Source organism: Polyodon spathula, chromosome 10, assembly GCF_017654505.1.
Source record: "Polyodon spathula isolate WHYD16114869_AA chromosome 10, ASM1765450v1, whole genome shotgun sequence".
NCBI classification, from domain to species: domain Eukaryota; kingdom Metazoa; phylum Chordata; class Actinopteri; order Acipenseriformes; family Polyodontidae; genus Polyodon; species Polyodon spathula.
The window spans coordinates 3,750,141-3,766,605 of NC_054543.1; the positions used below are offsets into that span (position 1 = coordinate 3,750,141).

The 16,465-nt window shown below is 36.0% G+C and overlaps 1 protein-coding gene and 1 pseudogene across 1 annotated transcript in view; one reads left to right on the top strand and one right to left on the bottom strand.

The window, feature by feature from the left end:
- The window catches only part of LOC121321629, a 199,183-nt pseudogene that overhangs the window by 87,435 nt on the left and 95,283 nt on the right, over nucleotides 1–16,465 (bottom strand).
- Nucleotides 1,759–16,465, top strand: part of LOC121322104 (leucine-rich repeat transmembrane neuronal protein 3-like) — a 44,456-nt gene continuing 29,749 nt past the window's right edge. Inside the window, exons 1-2 of the mRNA XM_041261629.1 lie at nucleotides 1,759–2,255; nucleotides 2,883–4,417. Coding sequence (XP_041117563.1) covers nucleotides 2,252–2,255; nucleotides 2,883–4,417 — 1,539 coding nt within the window. The 5' untranslated portion in view covers nucleotides 1,759–2,251. The remainder of the gene's footprint in view (nucleotides 2,256–2,882; nucleotides 4,418–16,465) is intronic.

The following is a 16,465-nucleotide window of genomic DNA, read 5'->3' on the forward strand; positions in this document are numbered from 1 at the left end:
ACACAAACAGTTTAATGTGTGTGTCAGTGTGTGTGTGTGTGTGTGTGTGTGTGTGTGTGTGTGTGTGTGTGTGTGCGTGTGTGTGCGTGTGTCAGTGTGTGTGTGCGTGTCAGTGTGTGTGTGTGTGTGTGTGCGGGTGTCAGTGTGTTTCAGTGTGTGTGTACGTGTCAGTGTGTGTGTGTGTGCGTGTACGCGTGTCAGTCTGCGTGTGTGCGTGCACGCGTGTCAGTGTGCGTGTGTGTGTGTGCGTATTATTAAACTCTTTAATCCCAGTGATGAGTCCTACAGTCCCACAGAGAAAATGCAGGGAAATGGATTGCTGGATTAGTTGCTTAGAAACCAATATACAACACGTATTTTCAACTATAAATACAGTACATACAGGTACATAGTTTTGTGCAGAGATACCAAAGTATATTTAAAGCAGCAGTTTATCTGCTATTACACAGTAAAAACACATGTGTAAAGTGGTTGTTTTCACAGGAAGGTTATCTTGTCCTGGCTAAAAGCATGAAGTAAGTCCCAGAGGTTTTACCAGTCAGCCATGATTGGTGTTTTGGTGATGGTGTCTTTTTGTAATCTGTCTACAGTGAAACACCATTTTTATTAAACATTGGATAACTCCTAAGCTATGCATTGAGAATATACAAACATATTTATAATGCTCCTTGCAAGGATTCTTAAAAGAGTAATTTGGGGCTTTCTAACAGATAATGCAAGAGTTGGAACATGAAAATCCAGAGAATTACACAAACAAAGTAGACACTGAAGAAAGTGTTAAACTTCTCCTTTCTACTGAGCTATAATGATAAAGTATGACTTATTTAATTCAATAAGGTCAAAAAAGTATGGCTATCATAGTTTCATCATAAAAACTATCCAAGAGAATGCCTCTAGCACATTTATAAAAAAACAACTTCCATATTTAGTAATTTTATCAGAATCAGAAGTGACCAAATATGATATTAACTTACCAGAACCTTCTAATACTGATAACTGGACAAAACAATAGGATAATTACATACAAATAATGGAATGTTCTAATATGCACATGTATTCAGTGTGCATCTAATAAATATGATCGCTATACAGATACAGACATAAACAATGTCTACATTCATTTGATCTTGATCACATGCTTTATTCTGATAGCTAGTGAATCCCTATCCAATGCTGACAGGCTTTTTGCATATTAATGAAGTACTGTACAACACTTTTAGGGATATGTTAGATCACATTTTAAATTAAATCAGATTAGACATGGCTGTTTGGATGACCTCGAAATAACATAACATTAAACACATGTGGTCAATTTTACAGAACCGTTTTTTTTTTTTAAAGCATTAAAAAAGCAAACAACAATGTGTTTGAACAAGACATATGCAAGCCACATGTTAATTGCACTTGTTTTGCAACAATAAAATATGTACACTTTGCCCTAGTGAAAACCTTACAAATCAAGATGATGTTATTAGGTACAAGCATTCACCTGAAAATTCAGATTGTGTGTGTGCATACGTAATAAATTGGTGTCATTGCATATAGTGGGCTGATATTCTGTCTGAAACTCTTTTTTAACTGGTCAGATTACTTATATATATATGGAAACAGTACTAATTCAGTATAAAATAATGCAGGATAAGATCTGTTGACATGCTGGTATTTTTATTCACCACTGGGGGCAGATGGACTCAAGACTGCATTTCAGTGAAACCAAAGCAACAGTCTGGGAAGCTATCAGAATGAGAGAGAGTGTAAGAGTGCGCATCACTTTCTATTCACTGCTGCTTGTCTGCTTTTGTGCACACATTTCTCTGCTTCCACAGAATCAGATGCTGCTGTGGGAACTTCTGTGCTGTGGAGTACAGGGCATGAACAAAGAGAGCTGAATGCTGGCTGAAGGATGCTGTTTTGCATGCTGGAGGGGGAAAAAAAAAGTGTTGTGCTGCTGATGCTGCTTCTTAAATGTAAAAATGAAATACTGCAATGCCCACGAAGTGCACATCACCTAGAAAAAGCATAACCCTTTGCTGCAAGAGCTGCTGTTTTCTATGTTTCTTTATGGGTATGCCTGTCAGGACATTCGAGGAGTAATGTTCCAAGAACTGTTTGCCTCGCGAGGGAGTCAGTTTGTATTCCTGAGTGTCAGCAAGCACTGACTTACTATGGTGGCACTGACACAGCCTGGCATACTTGTGGCATAGTGAACAAAAACTGAAAAAGCTAAGGACAGCCCTACAAAACTCAAAGGATGGGTAAGTTTTGTAGATTCCTGTTTCTTTTAATATTTGGTAACATGCTCAAATGTTTTGCATGATAAAAGCTGTTAACTTGTCCATAGCAGAGCACACTGTTTTTAACAATTAAAATATGGTATGACTGTAAATATATTATATATATATATATATATATATATATATATATATATATATATATATATATATAGATAGATAGATTATATATATATACTACTATATGATCTATAACTAGATAGTATCTATCTATATATATAAGTCACACATACATATATATATATATATATATATATAGATATATATATATCTATATGGGTATAGATGTAACATTTGACAATTGTTTTACTTCTACAAACATTTGACAATTGTTTTATTGAAATTTGAATAAAATGAATATCTGCACTGTATACACTGCTACATCAGATTTTAGTACAATTTGCTTACTGAGCAGATCAGTTGCAGTAAAAACTGAGCAATATATTACATTGCTTTGATTATAAAGGTTCTACTGCAATAACATGGCAAATATATTTAGTCCCAATAATAATAATAATAATTTAAAAAAAGTAGAAAAAAAAAAATTGACCATTATATTACAGTGCCATTTTCTGTTTTTTGCTTTTACAGGTTTCAATGCAATTAGGTTACTTAGCAGTTCAGCTGCAGTACTAGTGATAGCTCCTACTGTACTACTGACAGTGCTTTCCTCTGCTGAACGTGGATGCCCTAAGGGCTGTAGGTGTGAAGGCAAAATGATCTACTGTGAATCGCAAAAGCTGCAAGAAATTCCCCAAGGCATTTCTGGAGGTTGCTTGGGCCTCTCGCTGCGTTACAACAGCCTGCAAAAACTAAAATTCAACCAGTTTAAAGGACTGAACCAGCTCACTTGGCTTTATCTAGACCATAACCACATCAGCAATATTGATGAAGATGCCTTCAATGGGATACGCAGATTGAAGGAGCTCATCCTGAGCTCCAATAAAATCACCCGTTTGCTAAATAACACATTCCGACCAGTGACTAACATACGGAATTTGGATATATCCTATAATCAGTTGACTTCTTTGGGCTTGCAGCAGTTCAGAGGCTTAAGGAAACTCCAGAGCTTGCACCTGCGATCCAACTCCCTGCGAAACATCCCTGTAAGGATTTTCCAGGATTGTCGCAACCTGGAGTTTTTGGACATGGGCTACAATAGGATAAGAAGTTTAGCACGGAATGTATTCGCAGGCTTGATCCGACTAAAGGAGCTCCACCTGGAACATAATCAGTTTTCAAAGCTAAATCTGGCTCTGTTTCCCCGTCTGGTCAGTCTACAGTTTCTCTACCTGCAGTGGAATAAGATCAGTGTCATCGGTCAAACTATGTCCTGGACATGGAGCTCCTTACAAAAGCTTGACCTGTCTGGCAATGAAATCGAAGCTTTCAGTGGACCGAGTGTTTTCCAATGTGTGCCTAACCTCCAGACCCTCAACCTGGATTCTAACAAGCTCACGTTTATTGGACAGGAGATTCTCGATTCCTGGATTTCCCTCAACACCATAAGCCTCACAGGGAATATATGGGAATGTAGCCAAAACATTTGCTCATTGGTAAACTGGTTAAAAAGTTTCCGTGGTTGGAGGGAGAATACTGTCATCTGTGCCAGCCCAAAGGACCTGCAAGGGGTGAATGTGATGCAGGCAGTCAGAAATTACAGCATTTGTGGCAAAAGTACTTTTGAAAAATTGGATACAAAAGATCTGGTCAGGCCCACATATAAACCCAAACCCACTAGGCCGAAACAGGAAAGCAAGCAGCAGGTTCCTTTTGTGCCTACAACTAGTGTACCTGATTCCAGTTCTGATGCTGACCATGAAACAGAGCATATCTCTTTTCATAAAATCATTGCAGGGAGTGTGGCGCTTTTCCTTTCAGTGCTTGTGATCCTGCTTGTGATCTATGTGTCTTGGAAGCATTATCCCGCCAGTATGAAGCAACTGCAGCAGCGGTCTCTGATGCGAAGACGCAGGAAAAAGAAACGACAATCGCTGAAGCAAATGACTCCCACCACACAGGAATATTATGTTGATTATAAGCCAACAAACACAGAAACGAGTGAGATGCTGCTGAATGGAGCAGGACCCTGCACATTTACCAAATCTGGCTCCAGGGAATGTGAGGTATGAACCATTATGGTAACAGAGCTTTCTAAAAGCTGGGAATAAGTAGTGCTTTGTTGAACTCTGGTGAGTCTGGTTAGAAGATCCAGTTGCATTCATGATGCCAGTCACTTTTGTAAAATACATAATCTATCCACTGAAAAATGTCAGATTGACATTGTTTATGTTCTCTGAATACTGGTTTTACACAATAAACACATTTGTCCATTGTTTACACATATTTTAGCATTTATACAATTTAAGCCACATAAGCAATGTAACCCTCAGATGATTAAACATAGATCACTTTTTGCAAAGTACCAACATCTTACTTCAACAAAAAAAAAAAAGAAATCAGAGTAAATACAAAAAATAAATCTAAAACAATGTCCAAATTATCTATTCAATTAGTTCTCAAACATTTGAAAATGGTGATACAGTATAGAACAGAGTTAATGTACAGTATTATGTTTGTTTTTTAGCACAAATTCCTAATAAAAAGAGATGTTCAGCAGTGTAAAAAAAAGAAAAAAAAAAACTGGTTGCATTTTTTAAATGCATATTAGTACTTTCATTAATCACACTACTGTATGTCACCTTGTTTAACATACTAAATGTTTGTTGTATTTTGTGTGTAGTATAAAATCATCTGGATTTAGTTGCTGGTTGCTAAATGTCTATTTTGTCAATAGTTCAGGCTTGGTGAATTACTATTCTATGACTTTTATACAAAATGTCTAATCATGAGGCTGCTTCAAGCTAAGTCCATCCTGCTGCTGTTCTTCATTATTAGTGGCATGCAGGTGGCCTTGGGCATTCCAATGACCTTACAAATCAATACCTCTCTGTATCTGTCCCACCAGCTCATATTGCAAGCTGGTACAGCCCTCAGTTGTTTGTCATGTTACCAAAAGCACAAGATGCAACAATTTAAATGAACAAATGAAACATCAACAAATCAGCACTATTTAAAATCTTTAATCACAGCTAACCCAAATACTGTAGTTTATATCTATATATATATATATATATATATATATATATATATATATATATATATATATATATATATATATGGATGAAGGCTATATTTGCATTCTGAGCCATTAAAAAAAAAAAAAAAAAAACAATACCACTGTAATGAAGTCAAAAAGTGATAATTGCTGTAGAGGAAAATATACTTGAACTTTGACCCATTTGACGCAATATCTCATTTTCAATCACTCAGCAAACACCCACAGTACAGAAATGTTCATCAAAATGAGAGCACTTTACAAATTACAAGAATAGGGTGTGTGAACTATGCATCAGCTGCAGAGTCACTTAAAACAATGTCTCACCCGAAAGACAGAGCACAAGAGCACAAGGAGGTTAATTAACTTGCTCAGGGTCACACAGTGAGTCAATGGCTGAGCTGGGATTTGAACCCAGTGACCTCTTGGTTATAAGCCCGTTTTTTTCTTTAACCACTGGACTACACAGCCTCCTATAAAAGGTGTCATAGAAACCCTAGATGGAATTATTTTCCTGTATCTACAAATCCTTTATTGGACAGAGGGATGATTCATATCGAACTGGAATGGTTTTGGTTTACAGTAAAGCCTTTGGTTCACATTTCGTATGACAAATTGATGCATACAGTTAGTAATTCGGCATAGATTGATGTGTAGATTACATGAATTAAACTGGAAATAACTTGTCAATTCACCTGTAATTGGAATCACTGGCATTTATAAAATATTACTTTTTTTTTTTTTTTTTTTGGGGGGGGGGGGGGGGGGGGGGCAGGCGTTAGATTCAATTGTTATACTCTGAGGAATATTTAAATATGTGCTTTTTAATAAATAATGAAACAAAGATATGTTCCTACTAAATGAAAACTGGCCTTTTTCTGTTAATTTTAAGAATATGTTGGCCAATTCCGTTTCTAATTATTCTTTAGCAACTTACAAAATAGGATTTCCTTCATGCAAAGTTTTTATTTATTTAAAGTACACTTGGGACATGACTGCATTGGGGTTTGAGAATTACAAAAAATATATACAGTTCTGTGCAATGAGCCTTGAAGTTAAATAAATAAATATATAAATAATACTTTCCCCAGTCCTCGTGTTGCAGCCTTAGGGAGAATAAGAGGCTCATTAAGGTTATAGAAAAATTAACTGTCGCATTTGACTGTTCCTAGACTAGAATTTAAACACACTCCCTGGTGGTGCTGTGATTGTTAAAGCTGTTAAGTTCTAATGGTCCCAGTATTTTCAAGTACTAGTGAACTGCTTCATTTGAGACGTTACCAGGATTGATCCAATGTTTTGCTAAAAGGGATAAAATGAAAGATCCTAAGAAATGGCATTTTAAAGGATTGAAACTGGATTATTGCATTATTACACTTGAATTGATAACAAAGTAGAATACTTTGACCTAGGCATATGACAGCAGGATTTGTGGACAGTGAAAACATTAAAAGATGTCTATTAAGAAGAATGCATATGGTGGCTGAGTGGGTTATCTAATCATTCATCTAGTTATAGAAATATGACGCATAGACTATTAATACTAGAAAAGGGTTATATAATCCTGAAGGGGTTAGCTTATAAACTAATATGCTTTAGAACGTTCTAAGAAAGAATATTTCGATTTTATATGGCACTCTCATCATTCAGTCCTCCAACACATAAATAACATGCTGTATTCAAGATAATACTTACTACCAGTCCTTAAACCTCTCTAAATACAGAACACAATAAAAGTGTTGCAATAGCAGCAATCCTATCTGCGTAAAACCTTTTGAACACGAAAGACACTTAAAAACAATTATTATTCAGCCGTGCTCCTTTAATCTATTCTGCGGATGATTAATGGATATGACTCCTTGCAAATCACCCTGAAATATACAAAACAGAAATTGAACCTAGAAGACTGTGATCATAATTTCAAATCTACTGGTCCTCGGGACAGCTTTCAAAGAACAGCAGACATACAATGGAGCATACATACAGCTCCACAATTGAATAAAAATCTGTATTCAAAGGAAATGACTAGATTATTATTAGATTAGATTAGATTCTGACCTAGTAGGATTCATGCCTAATCAGGACTGGCAGTTCAAAATTAAACCTGGATAAAATTAAGCCTGGAAAAGCCTGAATTTGCCATGGTCTCATCAACTTAATTTCATTGTGATTTACCCAACCATATTGCACTCAGCTGAGCAGTCCTATTCATTCTCTGCACTTCATTAAAACATTTTTAATGGTGGTGTTTATGCCTTGCCTGTTAGCACACATACTCTATTGCTGCCAACGCATTTAATAACATACAGCAATATAATTTGAGTATTATGAATAGGTATAAGTAGAGTACATTCTAATCTAGTTTCCTAGTTCTTTCTCTCAACTAGCCTCAAAGGGATACATGTCAATCCTCCTATTAAACACAAACTTAATGGGCTGCCTATAAACAGATACCTCAGGGACCTCGAATTGAACTTAAGAAGTAAAAGAAATTAGCAGAAATCGTTCTACATTGAAGGGTTTATAATTGTGTTTGTGAGCATCTAATCAAGCATATTCATCTGAGGGATGCTGAACAGAAAAAAAAACACCATAACCCCTAAACACTCATTGTTGCTTAGACAAAATAGCAGCTGGAATGTAAAAGGAAGTGTTGTGTGCAACAAATGGTAGGTTTGCCAACATCAGCCCATCATTTTCAAGTTCCCTAGAATTGGTATGATCTTGTAATGAAGACTATAGGTTGATAATATAGGCACCGCTCCAGTCCAAGTAGAGTACTGTATGTCCTGCACACTGCAAAATATCTCAAGATCTCCTTGTTATGTGATTTCAAGTTTTAAAGTTTAAGGAGGACAAAACAGCCTCTGCCCTGTCTGTACCGAGCTGGTCGAAATGTCCCGTAGTCTGCAAATAAAAAGCTCAGGACAGTTTTATTTTGCAGTGAGTTCTGCTATATTAAAGTCTAAATGAACAGTATGTCCTTACTCATCAACTGTCTCTTTTTTTTTATCTCCAGTCTGCTTCAAAATGAATGTATTCTGACTTTTAGAGTGATGTGTGTGCATCCAAGCCACCAGTAATGCAATAGTGTACAGATCCCAATCACAGTAACCCTCCTGTTATCTTTGTTTTCCTGCCCCCTGGGGCATTAAAGAAAGAGAAATGGGTCAGGGTCAGATCCGATATATTATGCCAGTGCACCTGAGAAATACTGCTCTTTTGAGTTGAGTGTTAAGCAGCTGTTTCTCCTTCTAAAGACATTTATCTTTTGCTTTAGTTTTCTTCCATCAGTTAAATGCCTCCTGTGATCAATATCTGGGATCTAGATACTGGTTTGTAAGCAGAATTCTACTTTGTAGTGAAATTAAGCAAGGTAGCGAAACAGAGGCTGTTACCATGGCAAACAAAGTTAAATTGAGAAAGAACTGGATCATATCTGTAATAACGATTTAGCTATTGAAATACAAATATCAATAAAAACCTGTAAGAACAGTGATTACATGGACTGTTTATATGCAACTCATATTCTGGATGTAATAACATAGACATTGCAGATTATGCCTTTCCAGATACTATAGTAGAAAGAAATTAGAAAAAATCCACTACACTATTTGGGCAAGGAATGCCACAGGAAATGTGGGTACTGGTTGCTTTTCTGGGAACATTGCCTATCAATAATGTGGCTGGCTACATTTTAACAGAATTATTATTATTATTCAGTTATTTAGAAACTTACAGAGACTAGGGGTGAACTATGCATCAAAAACTGCTGCATTGTCTCTAACAACAGGTTTTACATCTCATCCAAAGGACAGAGCACAAGGAAGTTAAGTGACTTGCTCGTGGTCACACAGTGAGTCAGTGACTGAGCTGGGATTTGAACTGGGAACCTCCTGGATAACAAGCCCCTTTCTTTAACCTTGGGACCACCAAATGAGAGGTAGTCAAGTGTTTAATAGGAGACACAGTGATTGTTTCCCCATTAAACCACCACAGAAGTGTACAAGTTTGGGGGTAGAAAGAGGATGTGGAAACACTCCTACAATCCTTTAAAACCAACCTACAAGAAAGGTTTCAGAAGACATATTTGTACAAAACATGCACAGCACTCAGTCCCATCGTGGTAATTAAACCCACCTTATGTGTAAAATACATTTTGCCTTTAGAGACACAAGGTTTCAATTAAATGGAAATCCGTTGTCAGCAATCAAAAGAGACGCGGCCAGTTTAATGATGCTAAAGGAAAGTGTCTCTGAAAAAAGATCACTGTTCAGTTTTCAGATGTGCTTACTGTACTCCTCATGTTTAAAGCACAGCTTTGTGGAAATAGCTCAGATTTAAACAAAAAGTACATTTTTATAAAAATGCAAACCAAATGACCCTTTACATGGTCTTACGTACAGGTATAGATGGTGGCTGGTGTATATATCGCCATTGTATAAATATTTATAATAGCACTCTCCCTTGCGTTTTACATATTTCATACACATTCATAGAGCTTCCAATGCCAACAGACAAATCTGAGTCATAACCTACCCAAGGTATCGTACATATCTTTGTGTAAGGTAATACAAGCATAATTCTTACAAAATACTAGTTCTCACATACTCTACCGATTTACTTCCAACCACTGATCAAGTGGTTTGATTTTGACCCCCCCCCCATGCCCCAGCAGCCAACATAGCAGACTAGATATTCAAAACGGCTTTCCAGCATATTCGGTTTTTCTTCACTTTCACCAGCACTTACTGACTAGCAGTTTCCTTCATTTTATACAAGGGGAAAGCGTTTCCAGAAGACAGAATTAAAATGTAAACGTTCTTGGTTCCTGACTCCTGTTCAAATTATGCTTGCAGCTCTGAGCTGGAGAAGATTTGGAGCCGTGTATGTGTACATATGCTAGCAGCAAGTCAAAGCAAAAGCATTATTAAGTATAATTGCAAGGAATTAAAAACCCAAAGGTTCTGTACATAAAACAAAAAAGCTGATTTTGACAGATCTACATTGTTGAATTTTAGGGCGTACAACTGTTATTGTTTTCATTGCAAATTTCATGTCATGTGAATATAGTGAATTGTCTGTGTCTTGCATAATTATTATCTCTGAGAGTTATTTTGGTATTTGTTGGTGAGAAACAGACAGCAGAGTATGTTTGGTCTTGAAAATATGAACGGTACAGTATGTTCCATTGACATAGTTCAGTGTGCCAGAATAAAGCTAACAGATTTTTGTTTTTGAACATCTAGCTCAAACATACCATACACTGTAATTAGAGGAAGCCTGTTTACATATCTGCCTCAGGAGTAAATGAATATGGAGGATTTAAAATCAAAATCCCACACAAATTATACTTATGCCCAATATAATAAAGTGTTAAGTACAGAGTGCATACAAGAAGATAATTATTCCAGGAAGACACAATCTGAGACAAAGTTGAGAGTTTTATACTAGCGATATCTATCTACCTGATATGTCCTTTACTTAGAGCAGTTGTAAGACCAGAGATTTGGTCTTTTCTTTATTTAAGGTCATGGTTTTGAATTTTAGAAAGTCATTTTAGTGCTTCTTCCCACACTGAGTGAATCAGTCAAGAGGATGCTATGCTATTTCACTGTATATACAGTAGTAATAGATAGTCTTTTTTTTTTTTTACCCCAGCTTATTCCTTTAAATATCTGCGCGTACAAACACACCACTGCAATTAAACACATGGCATAAGCAAATTCTGCTACAGTACCTACAGTATATATTGGCATGTTCACACTTAGTTTTGGAAAATAAATTGAGGTTCAAATACAAAAGAAAAGCAGATTTACAGTCATGGCAATTTACTCAATATAAGTTTACCTATAACCCCCTTTAATTAGTAAATGCATAAACATAAATATGTTGAATGCAATAAGTTCACATTTTTGGGTCATTTATAGTATGAAGTAAGACAACAGACATTTTACACCAAATTCCATTTCGCAAATTTAGCTCAGAAATTGTATTGACAGGTATGTTTTTTTTTTTTAAAGGCTGGAGGATTTGATATTATCACAAACACTCAGTCTGTTCAGTCTGGCTCGATACGATTCCCCCTCTTAAATAGATACAAGCATTACTCTTGTGGCCTAGATTTAAATCCAGCCAAAGGCAAGCTACCCAAAAGTCAATCATTACTGATAATTGTCCAGGACAATGAGTTGTAATTGCTTCAGCCCACCTGGTCTCATAGATGCAGCACAAAGCCAAAGACTGGCAAGGAGAACAGTGAGAAATGAATACAATACCAAAGAAGGGCTGTTGTAAAAGGATGCAGGGGGAGAGCAGTAGTACAACACTAAAAGAGACTATCACTATAAAAAGCTTATTCTTCCATGAAGTGTTTCAAACACATTTTCATTTATCAGCAGCAGCAGTTGGGTCTCAAGGCTCTTAAAGCTGAAAACAAATCTCAGAATTCCAATAGAGTGACATATCCTATGTAGTTTTCATTATAACCACAAACATCACCCTTGACATACTAAATTTTTGCATTTGGATTCCAAACAATCAAACTACTTCTTCAACAGTCACATGAAGTGGCTGTTTTAGAAGGAGCTCAATGCAAATGTAAACTTGAGCAATAACGGTACAGATGTCTATCGCTGTACATCATAAGAGCCTGATATTTGTTTTTGTGTTTTCCATGTGTCATTGTCAAGTGTTTATTAGCACTGCCATATACATACAGTAGCCTCATTTCAGTCAGGAGTGGGCAACCATATCACAGCCTGATAACAGCCTGTATAGTCAATTTTAACAGGTATTATTTTGCAAATCTTGGATAAGAAAGCACAAATTAAAAGAAGAAAAAAAAACACAACAAACTAAGGTTATGCAACATGTATTTCCAAAAACACAACAAATAAATTACATACGGCACCCCTCAAACAAGCATGCTATTTAGAAGAAATTTAAAATATTTAAAACCTACAGGACAATCCATTTTTCATCAAGCCCAGATTGTATTTAAACACATATTCGTCATCCCAGAAATACAAATAACACAAAAAATACCAACTAATTATCACGGAATTGCGTGTTCATTCAATTAAATGTGTAGCATCAAATTATAAAAGGCTTGCTCTGTATTCATGTGTACACATACAACAGATTTTTTTTTTAATTATTATTGTATTCAGTTGCTTGCAGGTGTTTTCAAGGAGACAGAAAACTTTTCAGTAATTTTATCCCATATTTTCTATGTTCCTACTTGTGACAATATCTGACTCCGAGACCAAAGGGCAGACTCGAAGGGTCCCAGATCTGTCAGGCAGGAACGCATTGCCCTCACATGTGCTGATACAGTGCCTTGTTTTACTATAATTACTATACAGCACAAAGTAAAAATAACAAAAGACATTCAAACGCTATGTCTGTAATGCTTATTCTCTTGTTGTTTCTGCTTAGATCATTGTTTTCTCTGCCAACTAGCTATCTCAGTGAGCATGTCCCTTTTCAACCACTTCTAAAAGCCGAATTTTTGAAGTAACATGGTTTGTAAAACAAAGACCATTCGGGCTATGCAGCTGTAATTTCTGCCCCCCTCTGAAACGCTGCGATTTTTCATTTTTCAAGTGGCACAAATTAAAATTAAAAGGAGCATTGTAAAGGCAATGCTTTGTAATCTGTTCCTATGGGATGGACAGTACCTAACAGTCTGGATTGCCTTCATGGGTATAGCTCATTCTCAAGGATTTTCTATTAACATATCTCACATATAGACATACACACACACACACACACACACACACACACACACACATATATATATATATATATATATATATATATATATTATATATATATATATATATATATATATATATATATATATATATATATATATATATCATCTAGATATTCGATATTCTACATTGAACAGAACACATTGCTTTATAATTACTAATAAATCAAACCGCTATTAGTCAGGCCACACAGATCGTCTAGCTGGGTCTCAGTGACAACTACTCTAATCAGAGGTCCTAAGATTTAATCATGATTAACTCTGGCCTCATACAAAAAAAGGGCAATTCTTTTTCCTTTTTCTCAGTTTAAAAGCTACTGAAAAGGTCAGACCCCAGCACATTTGCACTTACGGAAATTATACAGGTTAATGTTGTTTAGTATCACACAGTTTAGACCTATGCAGCTATTTATATGGTAACAATTTAAACAGCTTTTAGTGTAAATTATGTTTAACACATCTAGGGTTCAATACTACAACTGGAAGGATATACTAAATTAATTTAATATTTTTTTTTCCACCTGCTTATTTAAAAAAATAATATGTTGCATTTGTTTTTGATTACCACTAACCTTATTGTATTTACTGCAATTTGTTTTCATTTCAAGTTGCAGTTGCAGTATGTGGTATTATGTAAGGGGTGAGTTCCCCCATTAGTGATATAGGCTTAGGGAAAGAGATGCTTTCGATGATGCTCTCAGATTAATGAAGTTTTTATCCCCCTGTGGCAGGGATGGGGTTAATTTCCCCTACCTGCCTGGGTTTATTATGTTCAGGTGGCCGGGGTTGATTAGTTGATTAGGTTAATTAACGATCAATCAGCGCCCAGCCACCTGACATAAAAGGAGGCCTCTGCTTCTCCTTTGGGAGGAGGGAGCTGAGGGAGCTGAGGAAGCTGAGGAAGCAGGTTGGTGGGGGGTTTTTTGGTTTGTGGTTTGTGGTTTGTGGTTTGTGGTTTGTGGTTTGTGGTTTGTGGTTTGTGGTTTGTGGTTTGTGGTTTGTGGTTTGTGGTTTGTGGTTTGTGGTTTGTGGTTTGTGGTTTGTGGTATCCAGTGAAGGCATTGCCCAGCCTGGAAACCTTATTTTTGTAAGTTTTGTTTTCTTTCTTTAGGTATTTGTGTTTAAACATCTTTGTTTTGCCCTTGTGCACATTTATTTTGCATTAATTTATAATAAAAGTATATATTTTTTTGAACTGCAGTCTGTCTCTGGGCCTCTGTCCACTCGTCAGCCTGCCACACTCACTTTTAAATTCAGTAAAAAAAAAAAAGAAAGCTTAAATGCATTTAACTTAATCCAAACTCAGATCATTCTGTCTGTGATGGCAATCTATGTTAATCAAAGCTGTCTCAGCTATAGCCTAAATGAGCTTGTTCAATTTAAAATATCACATTTATACAAAAGGAGAAAACACTTAGAAACATCCTCTGATACGTCAGCCACCAACACATAAAACAGCATAATGCTGCATTCGCACAAATTACTGTTGTATCATGTGTTCTGGTCATTGTTTTAATATTTACTTATGCTTTTCAATATCTTTATTTACCTATATGATGTTTTTCTACTTTCTATCCTGTGATTTGATTACATATTTATTTACTAGCAGAGTGATACAGCAGTTGATGTATTACACTACATTTCAATAAGTAACCCTGCATAACAAAATAAGCTACATAAATCTCTATTTTGACAATAACAATTTTTTTCAACCATAGAGAGGACCTGAGGGAATGGCAGATTACTTAGCTGGTGGAATGACCTTTAAATGTGTGATAGTGCTAATATGATAGTGTTATACACTTTCCAGCAGAAGACTGGTATTACATGTGGTGTTGAAAACAAAGTGTTCGCATATGATGAGTCTGAACATGACTCTGAATTCAGTTGTTTAATTAAGGGTTAAACATACTTTACCATATATTGAACTTGCTGCAGTGTATAAATAGAATACTTCATGACCATTCCTGGTGTGCTTGAGGATGGCCTTAAACAACCTGCAGGGGCTTGTTGGTTATTTGGACATCTTTATTCACTATTCATTGTGCATCCTCTACTATATACTGTGGTACAGTATACTTAGTGTTTCTCGTTTCCAGTTTATTCTGAATTTCACTGAAAAATTCTAGTTTTTTTTTAACTGGATGTCGGTTTTTACTGATTTATACCCGATTTGTGTTTATTATTCAATATTTTTGTGGTACTATTTTCTATGAAATACACAATATTTTGATTAAAATGCTGTTTTAGTTTGACTCTTGACATTGCAATAAGCAGCCCTACACTGTATCCTAGGATACAGTAGATGTTTAGTCACTTCACAAACACATTATCAACTGATTATGTTGGCCAATCAAGTCTGATTATTGTGGATATTGCTGGGCGTAGTAATTACTAGATTGAACAAAAACTAAATTGAAATACTGATAGGAAAATATTATATCTTTAGTGGATGTGCGATTGGGGAGAAAACATGAATCAGTTTATGAATATTCAAAAGAAAACAAATGTTTCAAAGTATACAAAAAGCAAAAATAGCAGATGTAGGTCAGATGAACCAGGGGATGCACCGCGTTGCAAAAAACGTTGCATTGAGGCACGTTTTCGCGCTGACAATAAAGGAACACACTGAAAAATAAGCGACCCATTAAACTAAGACAATAAAGTGAACTGAGACAAGGAATCCATTTATGCAGCTTTTACACGTGAGAGCGCAGAATGACTGTGTTACGCGGTGCTTTGCTGGACAGCCACTGTTTATTGCTGAGAGGTATGTATTGGTGACTTCTACCTCCAACAATCTTAATCGAAATATGTGACAGAAAATGGTGAAGCTTTAGTTGGTAAACTTATGGGAACAAATTGATGGAAATGTCCAGTGTGATTTGATGCATCTCCCGATGGCTTACACCGCACAGTTCTGTCAATTTTCTTTTTATAACTTCAAGGTGAATAAACCTGGCTTGTTTGTACTGATGTCATGTTCATACCTGTAAATACTATTTCCATCAGCACAACAATTGCCCAAACGATCGCAAAGTACCAGCTAAAAAAATGTGGCTTCAATTTTCAGATTCTGCTTCATCATACATGCCAAGGACATTAAACTTAATCAGAAACCAGAACTGCTACACATCATATTCCATATGTAAAGAGTGCACACTGAGATTTTTCCCCCTCATTTTTACAGATGTTTCAATTAAACACTTTTTCACTGATTTTAATCCCTATTATAATATATGTAAATATTTTTTTTTTTAGATAAAACCCGAAAATGCA